Here is a 23,877-nt window from a genome sequence, read left to right as displayed (position 1 = left end):
CATGGCGGATGTCTCATGCTATGCATGGATCTGGTTAACCCTCACTAAAGCTCTGCAAGGCAGAAGTTAGCCTTCTCACTTTACAAAGGAGAAAAGTATTCTTTACAAAGGCCCAGAGACCAGGTAGTGGCAAATTAGGGGTGAACTGAGGAGGAGAGGACAGGGTATCAGGCTGCCCCAGTGGCAGATTAGAAGGTCCCAGTTGGCACGTGGAGGGACATCTCCTGACACCTTGTACTCTAGAGTTCAGCAGCTGCGGGATACTGCTCCGGTTTCTGACACTGTGTTTCCCAACTGCCTCTGTAAGGGATTCCTGAGAAAGTCCTGTTGACTAAGGGGTCCTGGCACCTTGGCCTCTTCACAGTTACCTTCACAGCCTTGCTTTTCCCCAAACTATCCATCTCCCAAGATATGTTTTTAGCGCCAACAATGACACCACTGGTAATTCAGCAGCCTCCCAGGAGGGCTGGGTAGGGAGGTGGGGATGTGTGGATGTGAGTGGATATCTGTCCTTCTGGGGCAAGTTTGTGGTTGAAAGGAATGAGACCTGAACAGACCCTGACTGTGTTGGGGTCAACAAGCAGGCTGGCTAATGGAGCAGGCTGGTTACCAAAAAGATGGAGTTTTTCTCATGTTAACTCAGACAGGTGGCTGACCTCTGAGCCCCAGCTTCCTCATCAGGGCTTGTGGTGGTCAAAGCCCTGAATGTACAGAGGGACTCTATAATGCCAGAGCCCCCTCCCTTCTGTTGGCAACTTCACCAACACTTGGGCATGATGATTCCTAATGGAAGTGTGATAGGATAGTGATGTGTGTTTGGCCCAATCACTGCCTGCCCCTTGCCATGGTCCTGTTTTGCCTTCTTGCACTGAGCAAGGTAGGGTGAGGACCTGGGAGAGTTCACTTTGCTGAGTGAACTGGGGGACATAGGGAAGAGGGCCTAGTAAGTGCTGTGAGTTCCCTATGGGGGAAATTCCAGCCTTGGACATCTCCTCCTAGGTTATCCCTCAGGAGGCCACTGACTTCCCCAACCCTGGTGCCACCTTTGAAGGGGTTGTGATGGCTATCAGCAAAAACCCTGAGAAGCAGCAGCTGGATGGGGCAGCTATGTGACATTTAGCACATTCCTTCCCCTGTCTACACCTCAGTTTCCTCCTTTTGTAAAACAAGTGGGTTAGACCAGTGAACAGTGGTTTTCATACTTCTTTTTCAGTGAATTCTTACCCAGAACCCTAAAATATAGTATAGATAATGTGGAACTACTCTGGCCTCCTTTTCTCACCCTGGTGGTTCCTGAAAAAGAGTCTAAAAATCCACAAATAAGTGATCTGTGAGGTCTCTTTCTGCGGGGTTCTAGAAAATCCATGTTCACCTCCTAGTTGCCTTGTATTAGGGTTGTAGGTAGGCATGTAAATTCCAAGGACTCCGTTAGGAGAAATATGGGCATTAAAATTGGAATGGCTGGGCTCAGCACCTGTAGCTCAAGAGGCTAAGGTGCCAGCCACATACACCAGAGCTGGTGGGTTCGAATCCAGCCTGGACCTGCCAAACAACAATGACAACTACAACCAAAAAATAGCTGGGCATTGTGGCAGGTGCCTGTTGTCCCAGCTACATGGGAGGCTGAGGCAAGAGACTCGCTTAAGCCCAGGAATTGGAGGTTGCTGTGAGCTGTGATGCCATAGCAGGGCTACAGCTTGAGACTCTGTCTCAAAAAAAAAAAAAAAATTGGAATGTCTGGAGCTGATGGCCTATGTCTCTGGCCAAAAGTTGTCACTGTGTCCCTCTTGTTGCCATGTCTTTGAAGCTTTTCAGGGTGCCTGTGTCTCTGGCTCCTTCTCTGGGCCCTAGTTTGTGACTTTAATTCAGTTTCTCCTCTTTAGTTTCATGTTTCTAACCTGGTAAAATGCAAATTCATTTAGGAGAGGTGTTAGGAAAGGGTTTCAAGCCCTTATCAGTTTTACCTGATGAGGCATCTGAGCAAAGGGGGTTGGGGCACAAAATCTATCAAATAAAATTTATGGTGTGCCTACTGTATACTCGCTACTACAAGTGGGCAAAGCTGACATAGGAGCCTCATGGGGCTCCAAGACAATAGGCAGGAAAGAAGGAACTCACATCTGTTGGGACTATTCAGGGACCATTAACCTTTCACCTATTACTTCATTTGTCCCATAAGGTAGATATTAGTCTCATCTTAAAAAATTGTGTAAAATTTTGATTGCTTACAAAATAAGTGTGCATCCTATATATCCATATAACTCCTACCCAGATCAAGAAACAGGCTTGGGGGTGGCACCTGTGGCTTAAGGAGTAAGGCACCAGCCCCATATACTGGGGGTGGTGGGTTCAAGCCTGGCCCCGGCCAAAACTGCAAAAAAAAAAAAAAGAAAGAAAGAAAAAGAAACAGGCTTGGACACAGTGGTTGGAACCTGTAATCCCAGACTTTGGGAGGATGAGGTGGGAGAATTGCTTGAGGCCAGGAGTTTGAGACCAGCCTGGGCAATATAGCAAGACCCTGGCTCTATTAAAAAAATAGAAAAATTAGCCAGGTGTGGTTCTTCACACCTGCAGTCCCAGCTACTTGGGAGGCTGAGGCAGGAGGATTGCTTAGGAGTTCCAGGTTGCAGGTTGCAGCGAACAATGATGATGCCACTGCTTTCTAGCCCTGGCGAGAGAGAGAGACTTTGTCTTGGAAAAAACATTGCCAGCACTCAGAAGCCTTTGTGTCACCCCCTCCCCCCACCAGAGGTAACCACTATTCTGACTTGTAGCACCATAGATTAGCTCTGCCTAAGTGGAATCACAGTCTAGTTTCTGTGTCTGGCTACTTTCATTCAACATTATGCATGTGAGATTCATCCAGGTTGTTGCAGGTACTAGTACTTTGTTAATTCTTAGTGTTGTATAATGATTCTGTTGGATGTACTGTACCTCAATTTATTTGTCCTTCTATTGATGACCATTTGGTTGTTTCCATCTTTTAGTTATTACTAAAGTAGTGCTGTGGTGAACATTCTAACATAGACCATTTTGGAAAACATCTGTATACAATTCTCTTATACAAGTCCATAGAAACTGCCAGTTTTCCAAAGTTGTTGCCCCACTGTAATACTCCTGTTGGTGAGTTCTAGTTGCCCTACATACTCACCAACACATGGAGTAATGTGAAGCTCAGAAAAGTTATCTTGTGCTCAGCTAAGGACAGTGTGCTAGGAAGTGGTAGGGCTGGGATTTGAACCTAGGCTTGTGTGACTGCGAAATCTAGATTCTTTCTTTCAGGGTTAGACATAGACATAGATTATTTTGTGAGCCAGAATGTGATAAACTCTAACCTTAAATATGTATGAAGAACACTCTTGGGGAATTTAAAGAGGGAGAAATTTTTCATCTGTTTTTGGGAGGGAAGCCTCATAGAGATGGTAGCATTGAGCCAGGTCATGTGGGAAGGGGGCAGCTTTGCCAGAGGGCTGTGCGGGTGGACCTCCCATGGAAAAGGCACAGCAGGTGTGAATGCTTTGGGGAAATGGGACCATCTACTTTGTCTATAATATAGGATATGTAGGGGAGAGAGCTAAGGCGGGAAAGGCAAGTCAGAACCAAACTGGTGGGCCTAGTTTGCCCTTAGGGGACTCTTCTGCCCCTATCTCTGGGTACACGGGGTATGAATCCCAAGGCATAGGCTCCACATTTTGCTGAGGGAATGGGGTTTCTTTGAGTCCAGCTCGGCTCCTGATAGCACAAGGAATTGGTTTTGTGCCAAATGGGAGATCTTAGCTGTTCCAGGGACCACTCTCAGGGTTTCTGAGAACAGAATTTTTTTGGCATTTCCTGCTTGAATCTAGCTGTGTGAAATTAGTAACATCCACCCCTTTCCAATCTGACCTGAAAAGTTTATTTGGAAGGATTTTTTTTTTCAGGAGAAAGAGGATGGTAGATTGTAGTCCTACCACCCCTTACACTAGTCTCAGATTTACCTGGATAGTGGGAGTGAGGGTGGGTCTAGCTTCCAATTTTGGTCAAGCCAAGCTTGCCAGGGAGACCCCAAAATATTTTTCTCAGAAAGGACCTGAATTAGTTGTCTCAATGCCTGTGGAAGCAGAAACCTGAAGAGTGGCCTGGAGTGAGTCAAACAACAATAATAACTATCATTCTTATTTGTGCAGCACTTAATACTCTTGTCACAATGGAAACTCACAGGGATGTGTGAAGGAGGTGATGTAGATAGTGTCACCCCCTGAGGTTACAGATGAGGGGACTGAGGCCCAGAGAGCCTGACACCCTCTCTGATTGGGTCACATCGAAGTCAGTTTGGAACTGGGGCTCCTGGAGCCTGCTCTTTTCAGTACTTCATGCTTGCTTGGGTTCTGGTCAAGCACAGAGTGAAGACTAAGCTGGGAGGATGCATGGTGGACCAGAGGTGCCAGCCGACAGGCGACCTTGAGAGTAAGACTTGTGAGCCAGGCCAGCCCTGCCTGGGGATCTTCAGGAATGTGTGTGCCTTGATGGAAGGGAGGGAGGTAAGTGGCATGTTGGTAATGTCACTCTGGTTTGCAAGGGGCAGAGGTAGAGGAAAGAGGGTAGATTGTATATATTCCCTGAGAGTTGTTAGTACAGCTCCAACCACCTGGCATTGATGAGGCACACCCTTATGTAATTGTGCCTCCACCTAGCCTGGTGAAAACAGCCTTTGGGGGCTGGTGAAGCCTTGGGTGTGGTTGGGATATGATTGGCAGGCGGAAGAAAAGCTGCCAGTGCTAGCCAAGATGAGTTCTGAGAGGCCTTTGCTAACGACTCTTGAAAGACACAGATTTGCAGACTGCTCTGGGCCTTGCTTCTGGGGTGCTGACCAGGGTGGTATGTGACTGTCTATGCCAGGAGTGGGTGAGCTCCTTGGGGCAGGGGATCCTAGGGGAGGATGCAAACAATCTCTTCTGTTGAGGTGGTGAGCACTCTCCGTGGCTCAGAATTGTCTTTTGGCTCTCACTGAGGTGCCCTGGGCAGGAAGATTTAGCTCCATTTAACAGATGAGGACACTTGGGTCTTTCTGACAGGAGATGAGATCACGGAGCTAGTCACAGGCAGAGCTGAAACTAGCACCTTAAGACTTCTCGTGCCTGTTGTAGTTTGTCACACTACTCCCATCCGTCCTTCTTTGGGGTGATGAGTGAGAGTTTACGGATTAGTTCAGGCTCGAAATTGGGTGGCAAATCCCTGAGGGAGCTGAGGTCATGATAATCCCTTACCTTTCTGTAGCATTTTATACAAACAATTTCATGACTTGAAGTTGATTTTTACAGTATTAGCTCCACTTTATAGACGAGGAAGCGAATTCAGTGTCTGGCACCTTAAATGACTTACTCAAGAAAAACTGGGGCTTGAACCTGAGAACTCTGACTTTAAAATTCATTCTTCTTTTTTTTCCTGCATCAGATGCCTCTTTCCTCAGTAGGTTTGAATTTAGTGAGAGCAAATAGCTGATTCTCACCATGGATGTTTCTCTGAACTTCTTTAGACAGATTTGAAGAAGTGAGGAGGTCTCTTTTTCTGTTTCTTTAACAAATTTGAACTCATATAAATCATGATCATCTGCAGGTTAGAAAAGACTTGAGCAGAGCAGTTCTTCAGGAATCAGGGCTATGGATAATTGTTAAAGTATTGGCTCCCTTGCAGCCAATTGTTTGTAGTTTTCAGATCCTTAAGCTTGTGCTAATTTGCGTGGCTGTCCTAACCTCAGGTTTCTTCCCATTTCAGTGTTGTGTGGTCCAGGCCTCAATGAGGAGCCCGAACATGGAGCCATTCAAGCAGCTGAAGGTGGAGGACTTTTATGACATAGGAGAAGAGCTGGGGAGGTAAGAGACCGTATGAGAGGTGGGGGATGGCAGAGGGAGCCAGAGTCACACTCTTGGTGTACCTGTCAGCTGGTGTTGGAAGATAGGGACTGGCCACAGGACTAGTGGGAGGCTTTAAAAATGAGCCTGAGGTTATACACCTTCATAGGTTATACACCTTCTGCACATAGTCATCTCTCTGGAAATAAAGACTTGCCAGGAGAAGGGACTAAATGATAGAGTTCTCTGTTTTCAGTATAATTTAGCTAACAGGACAAATCTTAATGTTACTTTTTTCACAAAGTACCCCCAGGCCTCGGACAGTGACCTGACCTGTTGGTTTTCTTCTCTGAATCCCACATGGGATTCTCCAAGGTTCCCAGGATTTTGTTTTTTAAGCTCTGAGCATGAATAGGAGGTGAAGTAATCATCCTGAAAATGGATTTGTGTTGAGTAACCAGCCATGTGAACCTAGTCATGAAGTTTCTGGGGATCTGAGTTACTTGGTGTGTTTTCAGGTTTGCTGAACTCAGAATGCAGGCCTGGCTGAACTCTGAGATCTGAAAGTATTCTAGTTATTATTAGAAGAGAAATTCAGATTTTTCTGAAGTTGTCTTACTGCCTTTCATTGCTAACAACTGCTAATATTTAAATGGTGTTTTAGTGACTACAAAAAATCAGTCCCGAAGTTTGAGTTTCACAATAGTGCATGAAATAGGAATTATTCTTACTCTTGCTTTTTAGTTGGGGAAACTCTGGTGCATATTCTAAGCAAGTTGCCCAAAGGTATATATCTTAGGATCTGACCAGCCCGTTGGTACCAGCATAGCTGTCATGGTCACTCTGTGAGCATGGCATTGGCACACTCTCCCCTTTGCATACCCATGGGCAAAAACATGGGAGTTTAGAGGCTCAGTGCCTGTAGCTCAAGTGGCTAAGGCGCCAGCCACAAACACCTGAGCTGGCGGTTCGAATCCAGCTTGGGCCTGCCAGACAACAATGACAACTACAATCAAAAAATAGCCAGGCATTGTGGCAGGCGCCTGTAGTCCCAGCTACTTGGGAGCCTGAGGCAAGAGAATCGCGTAAGCCCAGGAGTTGGAGGTTGCTGTGAGCTGTGATGCCGCGGCACTTTACCCAGGGCAACAGCTTGAGGCTCTGTCTCAAAAAAAAAAAAAAGAGAAAAGAAAACATGGGAGTTTAGAGTGTCCCTTGTATCCAACTGGTAAAACAGGAGTCCTTTTCTCTATATACAACTTTTGAATCAGGACTAATTATCTTCTTTTATTTTTGAAGATAAAACAGAGGCCAGGCTTGGTGGCTCACGCCTGTAATCCTAGCACTCTGGGAGACTGAGGCAAGTGGATAGCTTGAGCTCATGAGTTCAAGACCAACCTGAGCAAAAGCGAGATCCCGTCTCTACTAAACATAGAAAACTGAGGCAGGAGGATCACTTGAGCCCAAGAATTGGAAGTTGCTGTGAGCTATGATGCCATACTCTACCCAGGGCTACATCTTGAGAATCTGTCTCAGGAAAACAAACAAACAAAAAACAAAACAAAGAGTTTCAAAAGCAGAGGAACCTTATTCGAAGTAGAACGGGAGGTGGCAGATGGTTTAAGTTGTCCTGGCTGGCTGGCTGATTGAGTGGGGTAGTTAGAGACTGCAGATGTATGACTCTTCCCAGTCCTGGGCCTGGTAAAGGTGGGAGGAGAACAGAGAGCCAGAGGCTGAAAGTTGGTCCCTGGAGTCTACCTCTGAAAGGGAAATTGGGATCGCTCTGCTGCAGGTTCTTCTCCTGTCCTTAGTGACACCAGCAATAGATCATGGCCAGCAGTGCCAAGTATCATTTGATTTGGTGGCCTCAGCTTGACCACATCCTCTGGGTAGGGGTCTTCCCTGAGTCCTGTGGGCACAAAGATAAGCAAGACACAGTCTCTGCCTTGAACACAGGAACTCCAGCCTGGCAGTGGGGCAGCTACATGCATGGTAACGGGCAGAGGTAGAAGAGTCTGGAGTCTGGGTGGGCAGAGAAACTGAGAAGTCTGGGGCAGGAGTCTCAAGAAGGAAGTAGAAGCAGTTACATGGGTAATTTGTTTATTATTCCTTCTCAGTCTTGTCTCTCCCCCACTCATCCATTAAAGATGTGAACCAATAGAACTGGAAGAGACTTCCTGTTTTCTGCTTCTCTACCTGCAACAGAGTGAGCAGGCCCCATGTACCTCACAGCCTGGGGTGCCTTGGATGACTCTTGCTTCCCCGTTCATTCTGAAGTGCCTACTGGTCAAAATGTGGGTAAGAGGCAGCAGAGGCCTCAGGCCTGTGGAATGGCCAGACATGGTAGGACTTGTGGTCTAGAGGTGCAATGAGCTGGAAGGGTTTACAAGTCTTTTCTTCTAGGCCTCTCATTTGACCATTGAGGAATCTGAGGCTCAGAGAAGGGAATGGTCTTGCCTGGGGCCATTCCTAGATCAGCTGGAGCTAGGTGACCCCTCAGCTTCTGCAGGGACAGCCCTGTCCTTCTCTCCTTTTCTTCACTTAATGTATTATTGAGGACTTATTCTGTGCCAGGCACTGTGCAAGGCAGTGGTAAGCAAAATACATGCATTTCTGTCCTCTTGCAGTTCATGTTCTGTCAGTGGGGAAAGGCACTGAATAGGTGAACATAAAAGGATAAGTCGTCATAAGGTGCATTACTGGCTATGGAAGGAGAAAGAAGGATGCTCTACCAGATAAGGGGAGATGTAGTTCAGGTGGTGGTCAGAGACAGCTGCTCTGAGGAAGGGACTGTTAATTTGAGAACTGAGAGGCCAAGGTGCAGGCAAAGGCAATAGCACTTGGACAGGCCCCAAGTAGGGAAGAGATAGCCTGGGGCCTGAGGAGTGGGCAGGATGCCAGCATGGCAAGCGGAGCTAGATGAGACTGCGGATGCAGATGGCAGGTTCCCTGCCAACACGGAGCAGTGGAGAGGTTTGGCCTTTGGGGATAGGGTTCGGATCCTTTTCCTAGCTATGCAACCTTAAGATAACTTACTCAACTCTGAGCCCCTCAGTTTCTTACCTGTAAGTTAGGAGTAATAATAGTACCCGCCTCATGGCTGTGAGGATGAAATGAGATGCTGAGTGAAAAGTGTCCCTCACAGAGCTGGGCACAGGGTCAGTGTACAATGAACAAGAGCTTCTGGCCTTCCCCCGATGATGGACTGAGGATTTCATGTAAGTTTGGGGTATCAAAGCCCTACTTCCCTCCTCGAAAGCCCACCAGGAGAAAGGTATAAGACTGCAGGAAGAATAGCAGGGGCACCCTCACGATTTCTGGGGAGCTGTATGTAAACCTCCTTCCTTTGCTCTTAGTGAGCAGCATAGGGTAGATTTAGGGCTGTCTCATGATTTTGGCTATTTTTTAAGTGCTTACTATGCATAATGAAAGTGAATGACAGTCTGTTCCATGTAACAGTGGGTGAAGCTCACAGACATAATGTTGACCAAAGGAAGTCAGATTCAAAAGAGTCCATACTGTGTAATTCCACCTGTGTGATATTCAAAACTAGAAAAATGAATCCATGGTGCTAGGAGTCTCAATGGTTGTTATCCTTGGGGGACTAGTGACTGGGGATTTCTGGGTATAGGTATTATTCTGTTTTGTGATCTGGGTGTTTGTTTCATAGATGTGTTCATTTCATGAATATTTATATCAAGACAAGTGTATGTACATTTTCCTGTTTTTATATTATTCCTTAACTAAAATGTTATATTAATAAATAACCTTTAACTCCCTGCCTTGGCCTGATCCCTGAAGCACGTTTCTGATTCCTTTGGAGGCCTTGTTTGTCCTTATCCTACGAGGAAGAGAACATCTATAAGAAAAGCTTGGAATTGGAACAGGGTACCATGGCTGTGGTGTTTGGCTGGGATCCCACCTGGCCCTGGTGGGCTCTGGAGGTGGGAAGTGGGGCTTTGAGGGCTTGAGGGCTTTGAGGCCCTGCATATTTCCCAGAAACAGCTTGGGATACTGTTTTTGGGAGTGTTTGGAGAAATGCTGACTTGTAGATTTTGGCCTCTCCCAACTTTGGCCCTCCTCCCACCTGCAGGGCAGAGCAGAGGAATATTAGAACAGGGTTCCTAAAGAGAAACCCATCCATCCAGACTTTATTCTACAAATGAGGCTAAGGGCAGAGGAGAGAAGTGGCTTGTCCAAGGTCACACAGTGAGCAGTGATACAACCAGAGTGGGAACTGTAATCTGACACCTGTCCTGGCACTCTGGCCACCACACTATGAGGATCCACAAAATCATTCCTTCTTTTAACTTGAATGCTTCTGGGAGTGGGAGAGAATATAAGGTAGGATAGGGTAAAGGTCAGAGTTAGGAGGGCAAGCTTTTGGGAAGGAATGATGTTCCCCAAGGGAGGGGCACTGATAGATAAGCCCAGTGATGGTTCCATGGACCTTCCACATAGACAACTTCTGTATGTGTCAGATTATAAAGTAACAATGTACACAGCATGTAATGATTAGTGATTCCATTTTTCCTATACTTTGATTGCTTATTATATTAACATAAAATCATAAAACATTACTGTTGAATTGGATTTCAACAAGAATTTAATTCAGGTGGTGCCTGTAGCTCAAGCGGCTAAGGCACCAACCACATACACCAGAGCTGGTGGGTTCGAATCCAGCCCAGGCCTGCCAAACAACAATGACAACTACAACCAAAAAATAGCTGGGCATTGTGGTGGGCACCTGTAGTCCCATCTACTGGGGAGGCTGAGGCAAGAGAATCGCTTAAGCCCAGGAGTTGAAGGTTGCTGTGAGCTGTGATGCCACGGTACTCTACCCAGGATGATAGCTTGAGGCTCTGTCTCAAAAAAAAAAAAAAAAAAGAATTCAGATCGCCCCTTTTATAGATGAGGAAAGTGAAGCCTACAGAGAGGTGATTTGTTCAGGGTCATAGAGCAAGTGACATAGGGGCTGGAGCTCAAAGGCAGAACCTTCTTAATGACATTGTGCTGGTTTACACCAACAGACAAAAGTTGTCTATGGATCTTACCTCCATTATCCTGCACGTCCCTGCATGTCCTTTCCCCTCTGCCCTGGTGAGACAGCAGCCATAATTGCCACCACTTACAGGAGGCTCGTGTATGAAAGGCACCCTGCTAGACACCTAACCTGCAGATTCTCCTAGTATAGGGACAGGAGCCTTGGCCAGGGAAGGAGGCACTGCACCCCATCCTCAGCCTTCCTCAACACAGCCAAGAAATTCCCTGGTGCAGCCACAAAAGTAGGGAGCCGGCAAGACTAATGTCTCCTGTTGGGGTTATCTGTGGTTAAGATCTTCTACCATGTGCTCAGCGTAACTGGAGCAACACTTTGGGGAGAGAAATAAAAACTTCCAGGAAATGTGTGGAGTTCAAATTTACCTAGTCTGGGTTTAGTAACCCAGTCCAGCCACTAAACACTATAGAAAACAAAAATAGATGTTCACATTTATCTGTCTCAGTCTTTGGGAAAAGAGTTTCTGAGACGAACTCTGAAGCAAGGGGGCTTTGCTACCCCTTTTTATTTTTTATTTATTTATTTATTTTGAGACAGAGCCTCAAGCTGTTGCTCTGGGTAGAGTGCGTGGGCATCACAGCTCACAGCAATCTTCAGGCTCAAGGGATTCTCTTGCTTCGACCTCCCAAGAATCTGGGACTACAGGCACCTACCACAGCTCCCAGCTATTTTTTGGTTATAGTTGTTGTTGTTTGTCAGGCCCAGGATGGATTTGAACCTGCCAGCTATGTTGTATGTGGCTGGCATCTTAGCCACTTGAGCTACAGGTGCCGAGCCTGCTACCTCTTTTTAAATTAAAAAGAATTTCTCATTATAACAGTAATGCTTGGCAAATATCATAAAGTTATGAAGAGTATAAAGTGAAAAGTATTTCTCCTGCAATCCCAGTACTTTGGGAGGTCAAGGCTGCTTCAACACCAGCCTGGGCAACATAGAGAGACCCTGTTGCTACAAAAAAAAAAAAAAATTAGCCTTCTGTTGTAGTATGCACCTATAGTCCCTGCTACTCCAGAGGCTGAGGCAGGGGTTTGAACCCAGGAATTTGAGGTTGCAGTGAGCTATAATTGTGCAATCACACTCCTGCCTGGGCAACAGAGTAAGACCCTGCTCCTTAAAAAGAAAAGAAAGTTATTCCTGCTGTTAGGGGTGTAGCTAAAAAAAAAAAAAAAATGTAAAAAGCAGAACTCCTTCTGGTCTGCCTCCAAGTCTCATGCCCCACAGGTAGACTTTCTTTCTTTCTTTTCTTTTTTTTTTTGAGACAGAGCTTCAAGCTGTCGCCCTGGGTAGAGTGCTATGGCATCGCAGCTCACAGCAACTTCCAACTCCTGGACTCAAGCAATTCTCTTGCCTCCGCCTCCCAAGTAGCTGGGACTATAGGTACCCACCACAACGCCCAGCTATTTTTTGGTTACAGTCATCATTGTTGTTTGGCTGGCCCAGGCTGGATTTGAACCTGCCAGCTCAGGTGTATGTGGCTGGCACCTTAACTGTTTGAGCCACAGGCGCTGAGCCAGCCACAGGTAGACTTTTCATGATCATTTTCTACTGCTGCTTTTCTGTGTAATTTCTCACACCCACATGGCCCCGCCTTTGTGTCTGCTGTGGCACCCCGTGAGGAGATTAGGTCTAACAAACAAATCTCGCATTTGTTTGCACTGGGATGTTAGCTCTTTGAAGGCAGGTCCACAGCTGTTCTCCTATTTTGAGCATGACTACAGCACTGGGATAGAGGTCAGAGGTCCCCACAAATTACTGTGGCTTATCTTTGCTCTTTTCATTCTCTCACTCTTAGAAAAATTATACTCTTTCTTCAAGGTCCAGATCAAATGTTGTCTCCCTGACAAAACCTGCCATGACCCACTCCATCCCACGCCACTCCCTTCTGTCAGAGTTAATTACCTCTTATTCTGGACCCCCAGCTCAAATTTACCTCATGTTACACAAAGGGTTTACCTAGTCATCTGCTGGACTGAAGGGTCCTGCAGGCTGGGCTCCTGTGTACTTCAGCTTTAATTCCTTCATCTCCCCTGCCATGGTGTCCAGGGTAGGCCTTTTATACTTGATAAATGCTTAACACCCGCAGTTAATTGCAGGGTTATCTGGGAGTTAAATCTAAGGAAGAAGACCTCAGCCATGGTCCCAGTTCCTACAGGCCCTGGAATCTGTGAATGTCCAGAATTCCTCATATACAAAATTAGAAACAAAACACAAAAATTACTTCCATTTACTGGACATGTGTTATTATATTTACTTCTGATAATACCCTGATAATAAGTAGTTATTATTCCCATCTTACAGATGAAGCAACTCAGTCTCCAAAATGTTGGATAACTGGCTTAAGAAATACAGACCTGGCCAGGCACATTGGCTCAAGCCTGTAATCCTAGCACCCTGGGAGGCCAAGGCGGGTGGATAGCTTTAGCTCAGAAGTTCAAGACCAGCCTGAGCAAAAGTGAGACCCTGTCTCTACTAAAAATAGAAAAACTGAGGCAAGAGGATCTCTTGAGCCCAAGAGTTGGAGGTTATTGTAAGCTATGATGCCACGGCACTCTACCCAGGGTGACAGCTTGAGAGACTGTCTCAAAAAAAAAAAAAAAAAACAGAAAGAAAGAAAAAAGAAATAAGGGGCGGCGCCTGTGGCTCAGTGAATAGGGTGCCGGCCCCATATGCTGAGGGTGGCGGGTTCAAACCCAGCCCCGGCCAAACTGCAACAAAAAAATAGCCGGGTGTTGTGGCGGGCACCTGTAGTCCCAGCTGCTTGGGAGGCTGAGGCAAGAGAATCGCGTAAGCCCAAGAGTTAGAGGTTGCTGTGAGCCGTGTGACGCCCCGGCACTCTACCCGAGGGCCGTACAGTGAGACTCTGTCTCTACAAAAAAAAAAAAAATAGCCGGGCGTTGTGGCGGGTGCCTATAGTCCCAGCTACTCGGGAGGCTGAGGCAAGAGAATCGCTTAAGCCCAGGAGTTGGAGGTTGCTGTGAGCTGTGTGACGCCACGGCACTCTACCGAGGGCCATAAAGTGAGACCCTATCTCTACAAAAAAAAAAAAAAAGACCTGCCTTGTTAAGGAGAAGCTAAGACACAGCAGATCTCAGAGAAGTTCAGAAATAAAAGCCAGAACTTCTCTGGGCAGAACCTTGCTCACCACCCTGGCCTCTCTGATCACATACATGCTTTTATTTCCTGCTGCCAGGAAAGTGAAGACAAGTGGTGTATGTTAAGAATCTACTATCCTGGCAGTGCCTATAGCTCAGTGGGTAAGGGCACACCAGCCACATAACACCGAGGTAGACGGGTTCATACCCTGCCTGGGCCTGCTAAACAACAGCAAAACTGTAACAAAAAAATAGCCGGGCATTGTAGCGGGCGCCTATAGTCCCAGCTTGGGAGACTGAGGCAAGAGAATCGCTTAAGCCCAAAAGTTTGAGGTTGCTGTGAGTTATGATGCCACGGCACTCTACCCAGGGTGACATAGTGAGACTCTGTCTCAAAAAAAAAAAAAAATCTACTGCCCACCTGTCAGTGTCTGTGCTGGGTACTTCCCATCCTTCTAGAACAATTTGACCTGGATGATCACATTTCCATTTCACAGGTGAGGAAATTCAGGCTTAGAAATTGGATAACATATTCTATGGTCATACAGTCAGGATTCCATCCTAGGTCTGTTGGGTACAATACCCATACTCTGTTATGCTCATTTCATAATTAAATCAAAATTGACCCAGGAGATTCCTCAGAGGTCGTCTGTTCTAGTAGAGACCCAGGGCTCAGGGTAGTTAGGGAGTCAGGGGAGGTGAGGATGGTTAAGGGACTTGCTATGGATCAGAGGGTTTGTCAGTAAAGGAGGCCAATGGGGAGGATAGGATATGGGGCTGCAGTAGGACCGTAGCAGACCACACTTCCTTGATATGATTCTATCCTGCAGCCTCAATGGGTTCTTGTAACTGTGGGCCTTATAGCTAGAAGACTGGTCCAGCTCAGGGTTGGAGAGTGACCAGAAACAGAAGAGGTAGGTGAGGGAAGCCAGCAGGGGGCCCCTCGACCTTGAGAGGATAAAAAATGGTATTTTTCATCAACTCTGCTCTTGTCAACACCACCTGACTTCAGAAAGGGGGGGGGATGTGGGCTGGCCCCATAGCTCTTCTGGCCTGTGGAACAAATGAAAGGGCAGCTTCCTGAAGGGTGGAGGGAACTGTGAGTCAGTTAGATGCAAAATGAGACAGTTCAGAGTGGCCTCTTGTTGCGTAGCACAGACAAGCTTGGTTAGTGGTGAAGAAGCCATCTGGGCCACATCTGCACCCTAGACAAGCTGGTGGTTTCCAAAAGGTTACCAAATGTGTGTGAAAAAGCTCATGAGTAAATTCACATCCATAGTCTAGGTCACTGTCACAGTCTACAATAAATATCCTCAGGTACTCTTTGTGTGTTGGGCACCATGATGGGTAGAGGAGACTTAGAGATCAGCTCTTGCTCCATAAGAGCTTAAGGTTCAGTTGAAGGACAGGGGTATTCTTGCCAAAAGTAAATAAAATGGTAAGATGGATGAGACCACGTGCTAATGGGTGACCCCAAAAACGTGTGGCAGGAGTTTAGAGGAGGAAACCATCACCTCGGTGGGATAGCTCCTGAGGTCTAATGCAGGAGATAGGCTGGTAACCATCTCCAGGTAAGGGCTCTCCCAGCACTGAGTAGTAGAGGACTGGGGCTTGGGCAAGAGGGCACATGGAGAGGGTGAAGGGACGGCTGCTAGGGGGACAGACTGCAGAGGGCCCTGGATGACAGGAGCCATGGATGAGAGAGGGACGGCGCTTTCATCACCGATTGTTGGGAAAACAAAGCACAAAGGCACTCAAACAAAGTGGCTGCATTGCACACCCTTTGATTAGAAGCTCAGCACACAGTGCAAATCATTTGCCCTAAAGGGTTGGTCTCAGTGAGCTCAATTTGCATTATGAAAACTGTAAGAGCTGGAGGGGGGTAAATAATTGGGGGGGCACTTTAGGCCATTATGTATCTATTTCTGTTTTCATTGTTATATTTATTGTCAATGTGTAAATTTTGTGTTTTTTAAAATTTTAATTTATATCTTTCCATTATCCACAGTTTATATACTTAACATTTTTTGTTTTTAAATAATTTTAATTCATTGAAAAGTTGTCATAACGTAACTCCCATTAACCCTTGCCCTAGATATGCCAATTTTTGACATTTTTTTCTCTCTTATTCTCTTTCTCTTGCCCTCTCTTTTTCCTACCCCTCTCCCACTCTCTTTCTCTGCCTTTTCTTGCCTCCTGTTCTCTTTTCTGACTTCTTTTTCCTGTCTCTCAGAGTGGGCCATCCGTCCATCCTCCCATCCATCCTTGTTTCCAAACCATTTGAGAGTAGTTTTCAAGCATTATGCCTCTTCACCCCCTAATACTTCACTGTGTATCTCCTAAGGACCTGGATATTCTCTTTCATTACCACAGTACAGTTAGCAAATTCAGGATATTTAATACCGATAGGATATTTTTATCTAAACTATAATTTTTTCTTTTGTGACGGAGTCTCACCATGTTACCCTTGGTAGAGTGCCATGGCATCATAGCTCAAAGCAACCTCAAACTCTTGGGCTCAAGTGATCCTCTTGCCTCAGCCTCCCAAGGACCTGGGACTACAGGCGTGTGCCACCACACCTGGCTAGCTTTTATTTTTTGTGGAGACAGAGTCTGGTTATGTTGCCTAGGCTGGTCTCAAACTTGTGACCACAAGTGATCCTCCTGCCTCAGCCTCCCAGTAGCTGGGATTATAGGTGGGTGCAAGTATACTGGCTCTTTAGTCTCTTTTAATCCAGAACAATTCCTCAGCCTTTCTTTGACTTTTGTGACACTGACATTTTTGAAAAATACTGGCCTTTAAAAAAATAAATATGTATACTTTTGTTAACTCCATGATATTCTCCTGTAATACTAGATCTCTGGGCAGCTGAGGTAGGTGGGTCGCTTGAGCTCGTGGGTTTGAGACCAACCCGAGCAAGGGCAAGACCTCATCTACTAAAGTAAAAAAATGAGCCAGAAATTGTGGTGGGTGCTTGTAGTCCCAGCTACTTGGGAGGCTGAAGCAAGAGGATTTCTTGAGTTCAAGAGTCTGAGGTTGCTGTTAGCTACACTGATACCTGGGCACTCTACCTAGGGCAACAAGGAGAGTCTCAAAACAAAAACAAAAACCTTTCATGATGTTCTACCATGAAGACTTTCTCAATTTACTTAACTTTCCCCTATTATTTCTCACTACTAAAAATAATAGCTTTTCTGTGAACATATGTCTTTAATTTCCTCTCTCTGTATTATTTCTATTGGGTATATTCCCTGAGGTGAGATCCCAGGTCAAATGTTCTGGCTGACTTGCTTAATGGTTGAAACTAGAAATACTGAACCAGTTCACAGTATCATTAGCATGTACTTATTTCCTTGTGGCTTTGCTAAACTCTACTTTCATTGTTTTTGTGTGTTCTTGGTAGCTTATGAGTTTTGTAATGATCCATTATTTTTGCTATAAGGGAACAAAGTGATGGAAGTCTTCTGTGCTTTCCCCTTAGCCTCAAACCTTATTCTCCTACTTTACTTTCTTTCAGGGTGTTTACATTTTATTTTCATGTCATTATATTTTCATGAGTAATTTGAAGTTCTAGCAGCAATACTAGCTAGGCAAGGCAAATACTATAGTTACTGTTTTATGGGTGATGGAGATGAGACTCAGACAATCTACCTGGCCCAGTCCAGTCAGGACTAGAGGCAGAGCTCTTCCCTATAGATTGATGGTGTTGCCTTCTTCCCCACAGGAGTAGAAAGGACATATGGTCCTCAAGGGACCCCATAACTCCAGCCAAGGGGTCTGTTGCTTTGTCTTTGCTTTAAAAAAAAAATTATCATTATTATTACTATTACTATTTTTAAGACAGAGTCTTACTATGTTGCCCTCGGTAGAGTGCCGTGGCACCACAGCTCACAGCAACCTTAAACTCTTGGGCTTAAATGATTCTCTTGCCTCAGCCTCCGAAGTAGCTGGGACTACAGGCGCCCACCACAATACCTGGCTATTTTTTTCTTGTTGTAGTTGTCATTGTTGTTTGGCAGGCCCGAGCTGGGTTCGAACCCACCAGCCCCAGTGTATGTGGCTGATGCCCTAGCCGTTGAACTACATGTGCCAAGCCTGTCTCTACTTTTAGAAGCTGGCAGAAAGGGTTCTGTTAGGAAGCTTTCTGAGGGAGTGCTATTGGCAGAGGAGGTACTTGGAGTGGAGGGTACTTTTGAGAGGGCAAAGAGAAGAGCTTCGTTCCCCTTCTTTCTGGGGAAACAAAGTGAGGGTTAAGAGCTACCTATGACCACAGCTGTACTAAAGCTTCTCCAGGGCTCTAGCATTGCAAATGGGAGGTTGTGTGAGACCCAGAAACTTCCAGTGCCTCTCATAGAAGTGACAGCCATGACTTCAGAGTCTTCTGGAGATTGCCCCCAGCCCACAAGTTTTAACCTGCAAGGGCTTCTACATTGTCTAGTCTGGGGATGGAAAACGACAGCACTATAGCCAAAATCTGGTCCACCACCTGTGCAAATGGCCCTGGAGCTAAGAATGGGTCTTACAGATGAAAAATTCCAATTGATTTGATAATAGGGAACACTAACTTTGGACCCCAATTAAGCAAAAAGTTATTCATCCTTCACTCTAAATTTCCATTCTTTTCATTGGAACACCTGTATTACAAAAAATAATTGAAATAAAATAGAACAATTAGTATATTTTGATTTTCATTAATTAAAACCTTGTGGATATTTTACTTCTCCCTTGTTTTAAAGTACCTACGTAATATCAAATCTTGGTACTTGGCTTACAATGCCTCAAATATTTAGCTTCTGGTCCTTTGCGGAAAAAGTGTGCCTATCCCTGATCTGCTTCACTTGGGTTTGCTATTTAAGCCCAGATCTTTTTTTTTTGTAGAGACAGAGTCTCGCTTTACTGCCTTCAGTAGAGTGCCATGATGTCACAGGACTCACAGCAACCTCTAGCTCTTGGGCTTCTGCGATTCTCCTGCCTCAGCCTCCCGAGCAGCTGGGATTACAGGCGCCTGCCACAACGCCTGGCTATTTTTTGGTTGCAGTTCAGCCGGGGCTGGGTTTGAACCCGCCACCCTCGGTATATGGGGCCGGCGCCCTACTCACTGAGCCACAGGCGCCACCCAAGCCCAGATCTTTTTAAAGTGTATTGTTATGGGGTGGAGGCAGATAAACAGATCAAATGGAAGGTGCGGTGTTAGGAAAAGAAAAAGCAGGGTTGAGCAGATGCCCACTTGCTTCTGCCCAGCCACCCTTTTGTGGCTCACAAGAACCTCCAGTGACTCAGGGCTCTGGGAAGCCCAGTGTCAGGACCACTGTCCACATAAGTCTATCCTTGAAGGACCGGTGGTCATTTGTTTTGAAGAGTTCACAAGGAAAGGAGGTCCTGGCATATGTTCTTTTTATAGAATCCCAACTTGTGCAGAATGTACAACTGAATCCAAGATCAGTTCTTCATAATGGTACTTGAGACACAAAGTAGGCTTTCAGAGATGCTGGTTTATTCCTTTTTTCCTTTGATTGACCAAGTTGCAGCCTTGCTCTGTTGCCCAGTCTGGTGTGCAGTAGCATGTTCACAGCTCACTGTAACTGTGAACTGTGATCCTCCCACCTCAGTCTCCTACAGTGCTGGGATTATAGTTATGAGCCACCATTTCTGGCCCCAAATTAGCCTTTTTGGCTTTACTCACACCAGATCCCTGCTGGGATCCTCCCTTTCTCCCACCATGTGTGTGTAGAAACATACACACATATACACACACATGTATGATGAAGAAGGGAGCCTACAATAGTAGAGGTGCTAGTGGCTTGGCAGGCCAGTCCCTTTATGGCTGCTAGATTTTCTTCCCATTCCTGTGTGTACCCTTCCAGTGGGCACCTTTCCCTCAAAGAGTCCTGTGCTCATGTAGGTCTTGCCCACACAATGAGCTGTACTCAAGTTCTGCTTCCTTCTGGAATCCTGCTCTGACTGCTGCAGGTAGTGTTGGGCAAACATGTTCTATGTTCCCACAGCACAGTGTGGATACCTGTGTTGTCATTCTTTGCCTAGGAGTGTGCTTCCACCCTCTTCTGCATTTCCCCTTGACAAAGAGAAGAGACTTGCTGAGGGAAGGATCAGTATGTTAGGGTGGCAGCAGCTAAAGGGGAAGGTAAAGAAATGGTGAGGATTCTACTCGGGAGGCTGAGGCAAGAGAATCGCCTAAGCCCAAGAGCTGGGGGTTGCTGTGAGCTGTGATGGCATGGCACTCTACTGAGGGCGACGGAGTGAGACTCTGTCCCTAAAAAAAAAAAAAAAGAAATGGTGAGGATTGTACATTGTTGTCTACAGTGAGTCTGCCATCTTTTTTTGCCAGAAAAATTTTGGCAGAGACACCCCATGGGGTTTGAAAAGAGTCATTTGTCATCAAACTATCTTAGAATTTAGGCTGAAGGGTCCCAAGATACCATCTGTCTAACCCCTTCAATGGACCGTGAGTTCTTTTTTTTTTTATTGTTAAATCATAGCTGTGTACATCAGTGCAATCAAGGGGTACAATGTGCTGGTTTCATATACAATCTGAAATATTCTCATCAAACTGTTCAACGTAGCCTTCATGGTATTTTCTTAGTTATTGTATGTAGACATTTGTATTCTGCCTTTAGTAGGTTTTGCCTGTACCCATTCTAAGATGCACCGTAGGTGTGGCCCGATCCATTGCCCTCCCTCTATCCTAACCTCCCCCCTACCTTGGCCCTTTCCTCATAGTCTTGTGCTATAGTTGGGTTATAGCCTTCATGTGAAAGCTATAATTTAGCTTCATAGTAGGGCTGAGTACATTGGATACTCAGCCCTACTGAGTAAGCCCTTCCATTCCTGTGATACTTTGCTAAGAAGAATATGTTCCAGCTCCATCCATGTAAACATGAAAGAGGTAAAGTCTCCATCTTTCTTTAAGGCTGCATAGTATTCCATGGTATACACGTACCACAATTTGCTAGTCCATTCGTGGGTCGATGGGCACTTGGGCTTCTTCCATGACTTAGCAATTGTGAATTGGGCTGCAATAAACATTCTGGTACAGATGTCTTTGTTATATTGTGATTTTTGGTCTTCTGGGTATAAACCTAGTAAAGGAATTATAGGATCGAATGGCAGGTCTCTTTTTAGGTCTCTAAGTATTCTCCAAACATCCTTCCAGAAGGAACATATTAGTGTACATTCCCACCAGCAGTATAGAAGTGTGCTCTTTTTTCCACATCCACGCCAACATCTCTGGTTTTGGGATTTTGTTATGTGGGCTCCTCTTACTGGGGTTAGGTGATATCTCAAAGTAGTTTTGATTTACATTTCTCTGATGATTAAGGATGATGAGCTTTTTTTCATGTGTTTGTAGATTGGGCGTCTGTCTTCATTAGAGAAGTTTCTCTTCAAGTCCCCTGCCCACCCTGAGATGGGATCACGTGCTCTTTTTTTGCTAATATGTTTGAGTTCTCTGTGGATTCTGGTTATTAGACCTTTATTGGAGGTATAACCTGCAAATATTTTCTCCCATTTTGAGGGCTGTCTGCTTGCTTTACTCACTATGTTTTTGGCTGTGCAGAAGCTTTTTAGTTTGATCAAGTCCCAGTAGTGTATTTTTGTTACTGCTTCAGTTGCTTGGGGAGTCCTCCTCATAAAATATTCACCCAGGCCTATTTCTTCAAGAGTTTTCCCTACACTTCCTTCAAGTATTTTTATAGTTTCATGTCTTAAGTTTAAATCTTTAATCCAGTGAGAGTCCATCTTAGTTAATGGTGAAAGGTGTGGATCCAGTTTCAATCTTCTACAGGTTGCCAGCCAGTTCACCCAGCACCATTTGTTAAATAGGGAATCTTTTCCCCAATGAATGTTTTTAATTGGCTTGTCAAAGATCAAATAACGGTAAGTAGCTGGATTCATCTGTTGGTTCTCTATTCTGTTCCAGACATCTACTTCTCTGTTTTTGTACCAAAAACATGCTGTTTTGATCACTATCAATTTATAGTACAGTCTCAGGTCTGGTAGCGTGATTCCTCCTGCTGTGTTTTTATTGCTGAGTAATGTTTTGGCTATTCGACGTTTTTTCTGATTCCATATAAAACGAAGTATTATTTTTTTCAAGATCTTTAAAATATGACAATGGAGCTTTGATAGGAATTGCATTAAAATTATATATTGCTTTGGGTAGTATAGACATTTTAACAATGTTGATTCTTCCCAGCCATGAGCATGGTATGTTTTTCCATTTATTAACATTTTTAGCTATTTCTTTTCTTAAAGTTTCATAGTTCTCTTTGTAGAGATCTTTCACGTCCTTTGTTAGGTATACTCCCAAATATTTCATCTTCTTTGGCACTACTGTGAAAGGAATAGAGTCCTTGACGGTTTTTTCAGCGTAGTTATTGTTGGTATATATAAAGGCTACAGATTTATGGGTGTTGTTGATTTTGTAGCCTGAGACATTGCTGTATTCCTTGATCACTTCTAAAAGTTTTGTAGTAGAATCCCTAGTGTTTTCCAGATATACGATCATATCATCTGCGAAAAGTGAAAGTTTGATATCTTCTGGCCCTATGTGGATACCCTTGATTGCCTTTTCTTCCCTAATTGTAATGGCTAAAACTTCCATTACAATGTTAAAGAGCAGTGGAGACAATAGGCAACCTTGCCTGGTTCCTGATCTAAGTGGAAATGATTTCAATTTAACTCCATTCAATACGATTTTGGCTGTGGGTTTGCTGTAGATGGCCTCTATTAGTTTAAGAAATGTCCCTTCTATACCAGTTTTCTTAAGTGTTCTGATCATGAAAGGATGCTGGATATTACCAAAAAACTTTTTCTGCATCAATTTAAAGAATCGTATGGTCCTTATTTTTTAGTTTGTTTATGTGCTTAATTACATTTATAGATTTACGTATATTGAACCAGCCTTGAGACCCTGGGATAAATCCCACTTGGTCATGGTGTATAATTTTTTTGATGTGTTTTTGGATTCTGTTTGTTAGGATTTTATTGAGTGTTTTAGCATCAATATTCATTAGTGATATTGGTCTATAATTTTCTTTTCTTATTTGGTCTTTCCCTGGTTTGGGGATCAAGGTGATGTTTGCTTCGTAGAATGTGTTGGGTAATATTCCTTCTTTTTCTATATTTTTGAAGAGGTTTAGTAATATAGGTACTAGTTCTTCTTTAAAGGTTTGGTAGAATTCTGACGTAAAGCCATCTGATCCTGGGCTTTTCTTTTTAGGGAGATTTTGTATAGTAGATGCTATTTCAGAACTTGATATAGGCCTGTTCAACATTTCCACTTTGTTCTGGCTAAGTCTTGATAGGTGGTGTACTTCCAGGTATTGGTCGATTTCTTTCAGATTTTCATATTTGTGAGAGTAGAGTTTCTTGTAGTATTCGTTAAGGATTTTTTTAATTTCTGAGGGGTCTGTTGTTATTTCATCATTACCATTTCTGATTGATGAAATTAGAGATTTTACTCTTTTTTTCCTGGTTAGGTTGGCCAAAGGTTTATCTATTTTATTGATCTTTTTCAAAAAACCAACTTTTGGATTTATTGATCTGTTGTATAATTCTTTTGTTTTCAATTTCATTTAATTCTGCTCTGATTTTGGTTATATCTTTTCTTCTGCTGGGTTTGGGGTTGGAATGTTCTTCCTTCTCCAGTTGCTTGAGATGTCCCATTAAGTTATTAACTTCCTCTGTTTCCATTTTCTTGAGGAAGGCTTGCAGTGCTATAAATTTCCCTCTTAGGACTGCTTTTGCAATATCCCAGAGGTTCTGGTAATTCGTGTCTTGATTGTTGTTTTGTTCCAAAAATTTGGTGATTTCCTTCTTAATCTCGTCTATAACCCATCTATCCTTCAGCATAAGGTTGTTTAGCTTCCATGTTTTTGT

General features: G+C 44.6%; 1 protein-coding gene across 5 annotated transcripts in view; it reads left to right on the top strand.

The window, feature by feature from the left end:
• DAPK2 (death associated protein kinase 2) overlaps positions 1-23,877 on the top strand; it is a 136,908-nt gene that overhangs the window by 700 nt on the left and 112,331 nt on the right. For 3 of the 5 annotated variants that reach the window (XR_008380728.1, XR_008380726.1, XM_053594832.1), the window contains exons 2-3: positions 4,382-4,520; positions 5,755-5,852. Coding sequence is in view for 2 of the 5 variants with exons in the window: in XM_053594832.1 (XP_053450807.1) it covers positions 4,407-4,520; positions 5,755-5,852 (212 nt within the window). In the remaining 3 variants the exon portion in view is untranslated. The remainder of the gene's footprint in view (positions 1-4,381; positions 4,521-5,754; positions 5,853-23,877) is intronic. The other 2 variants (XR_008380727.1, XM_053594833.1) reach the window with 1 other exon arrangement.

This window comes from Nycticebus coucang, chromosome 6 (assembly GCF_027406575.1).
Source record: "Nycticebus coucang isolate mNycCou1 chromosome 6, mNycCou1.pri, whole genome shotgun sequence".
NCBI lineage: Eukaryota > Metazoa > Chordata > Mammalia > Primates > Lorisidae > Nycticebus > Nycticebus coucang.
Note: the sequence above shows the minus strand (reverse complement) of the source record. Positions and strands in the feature narration are given on the sequence as shown.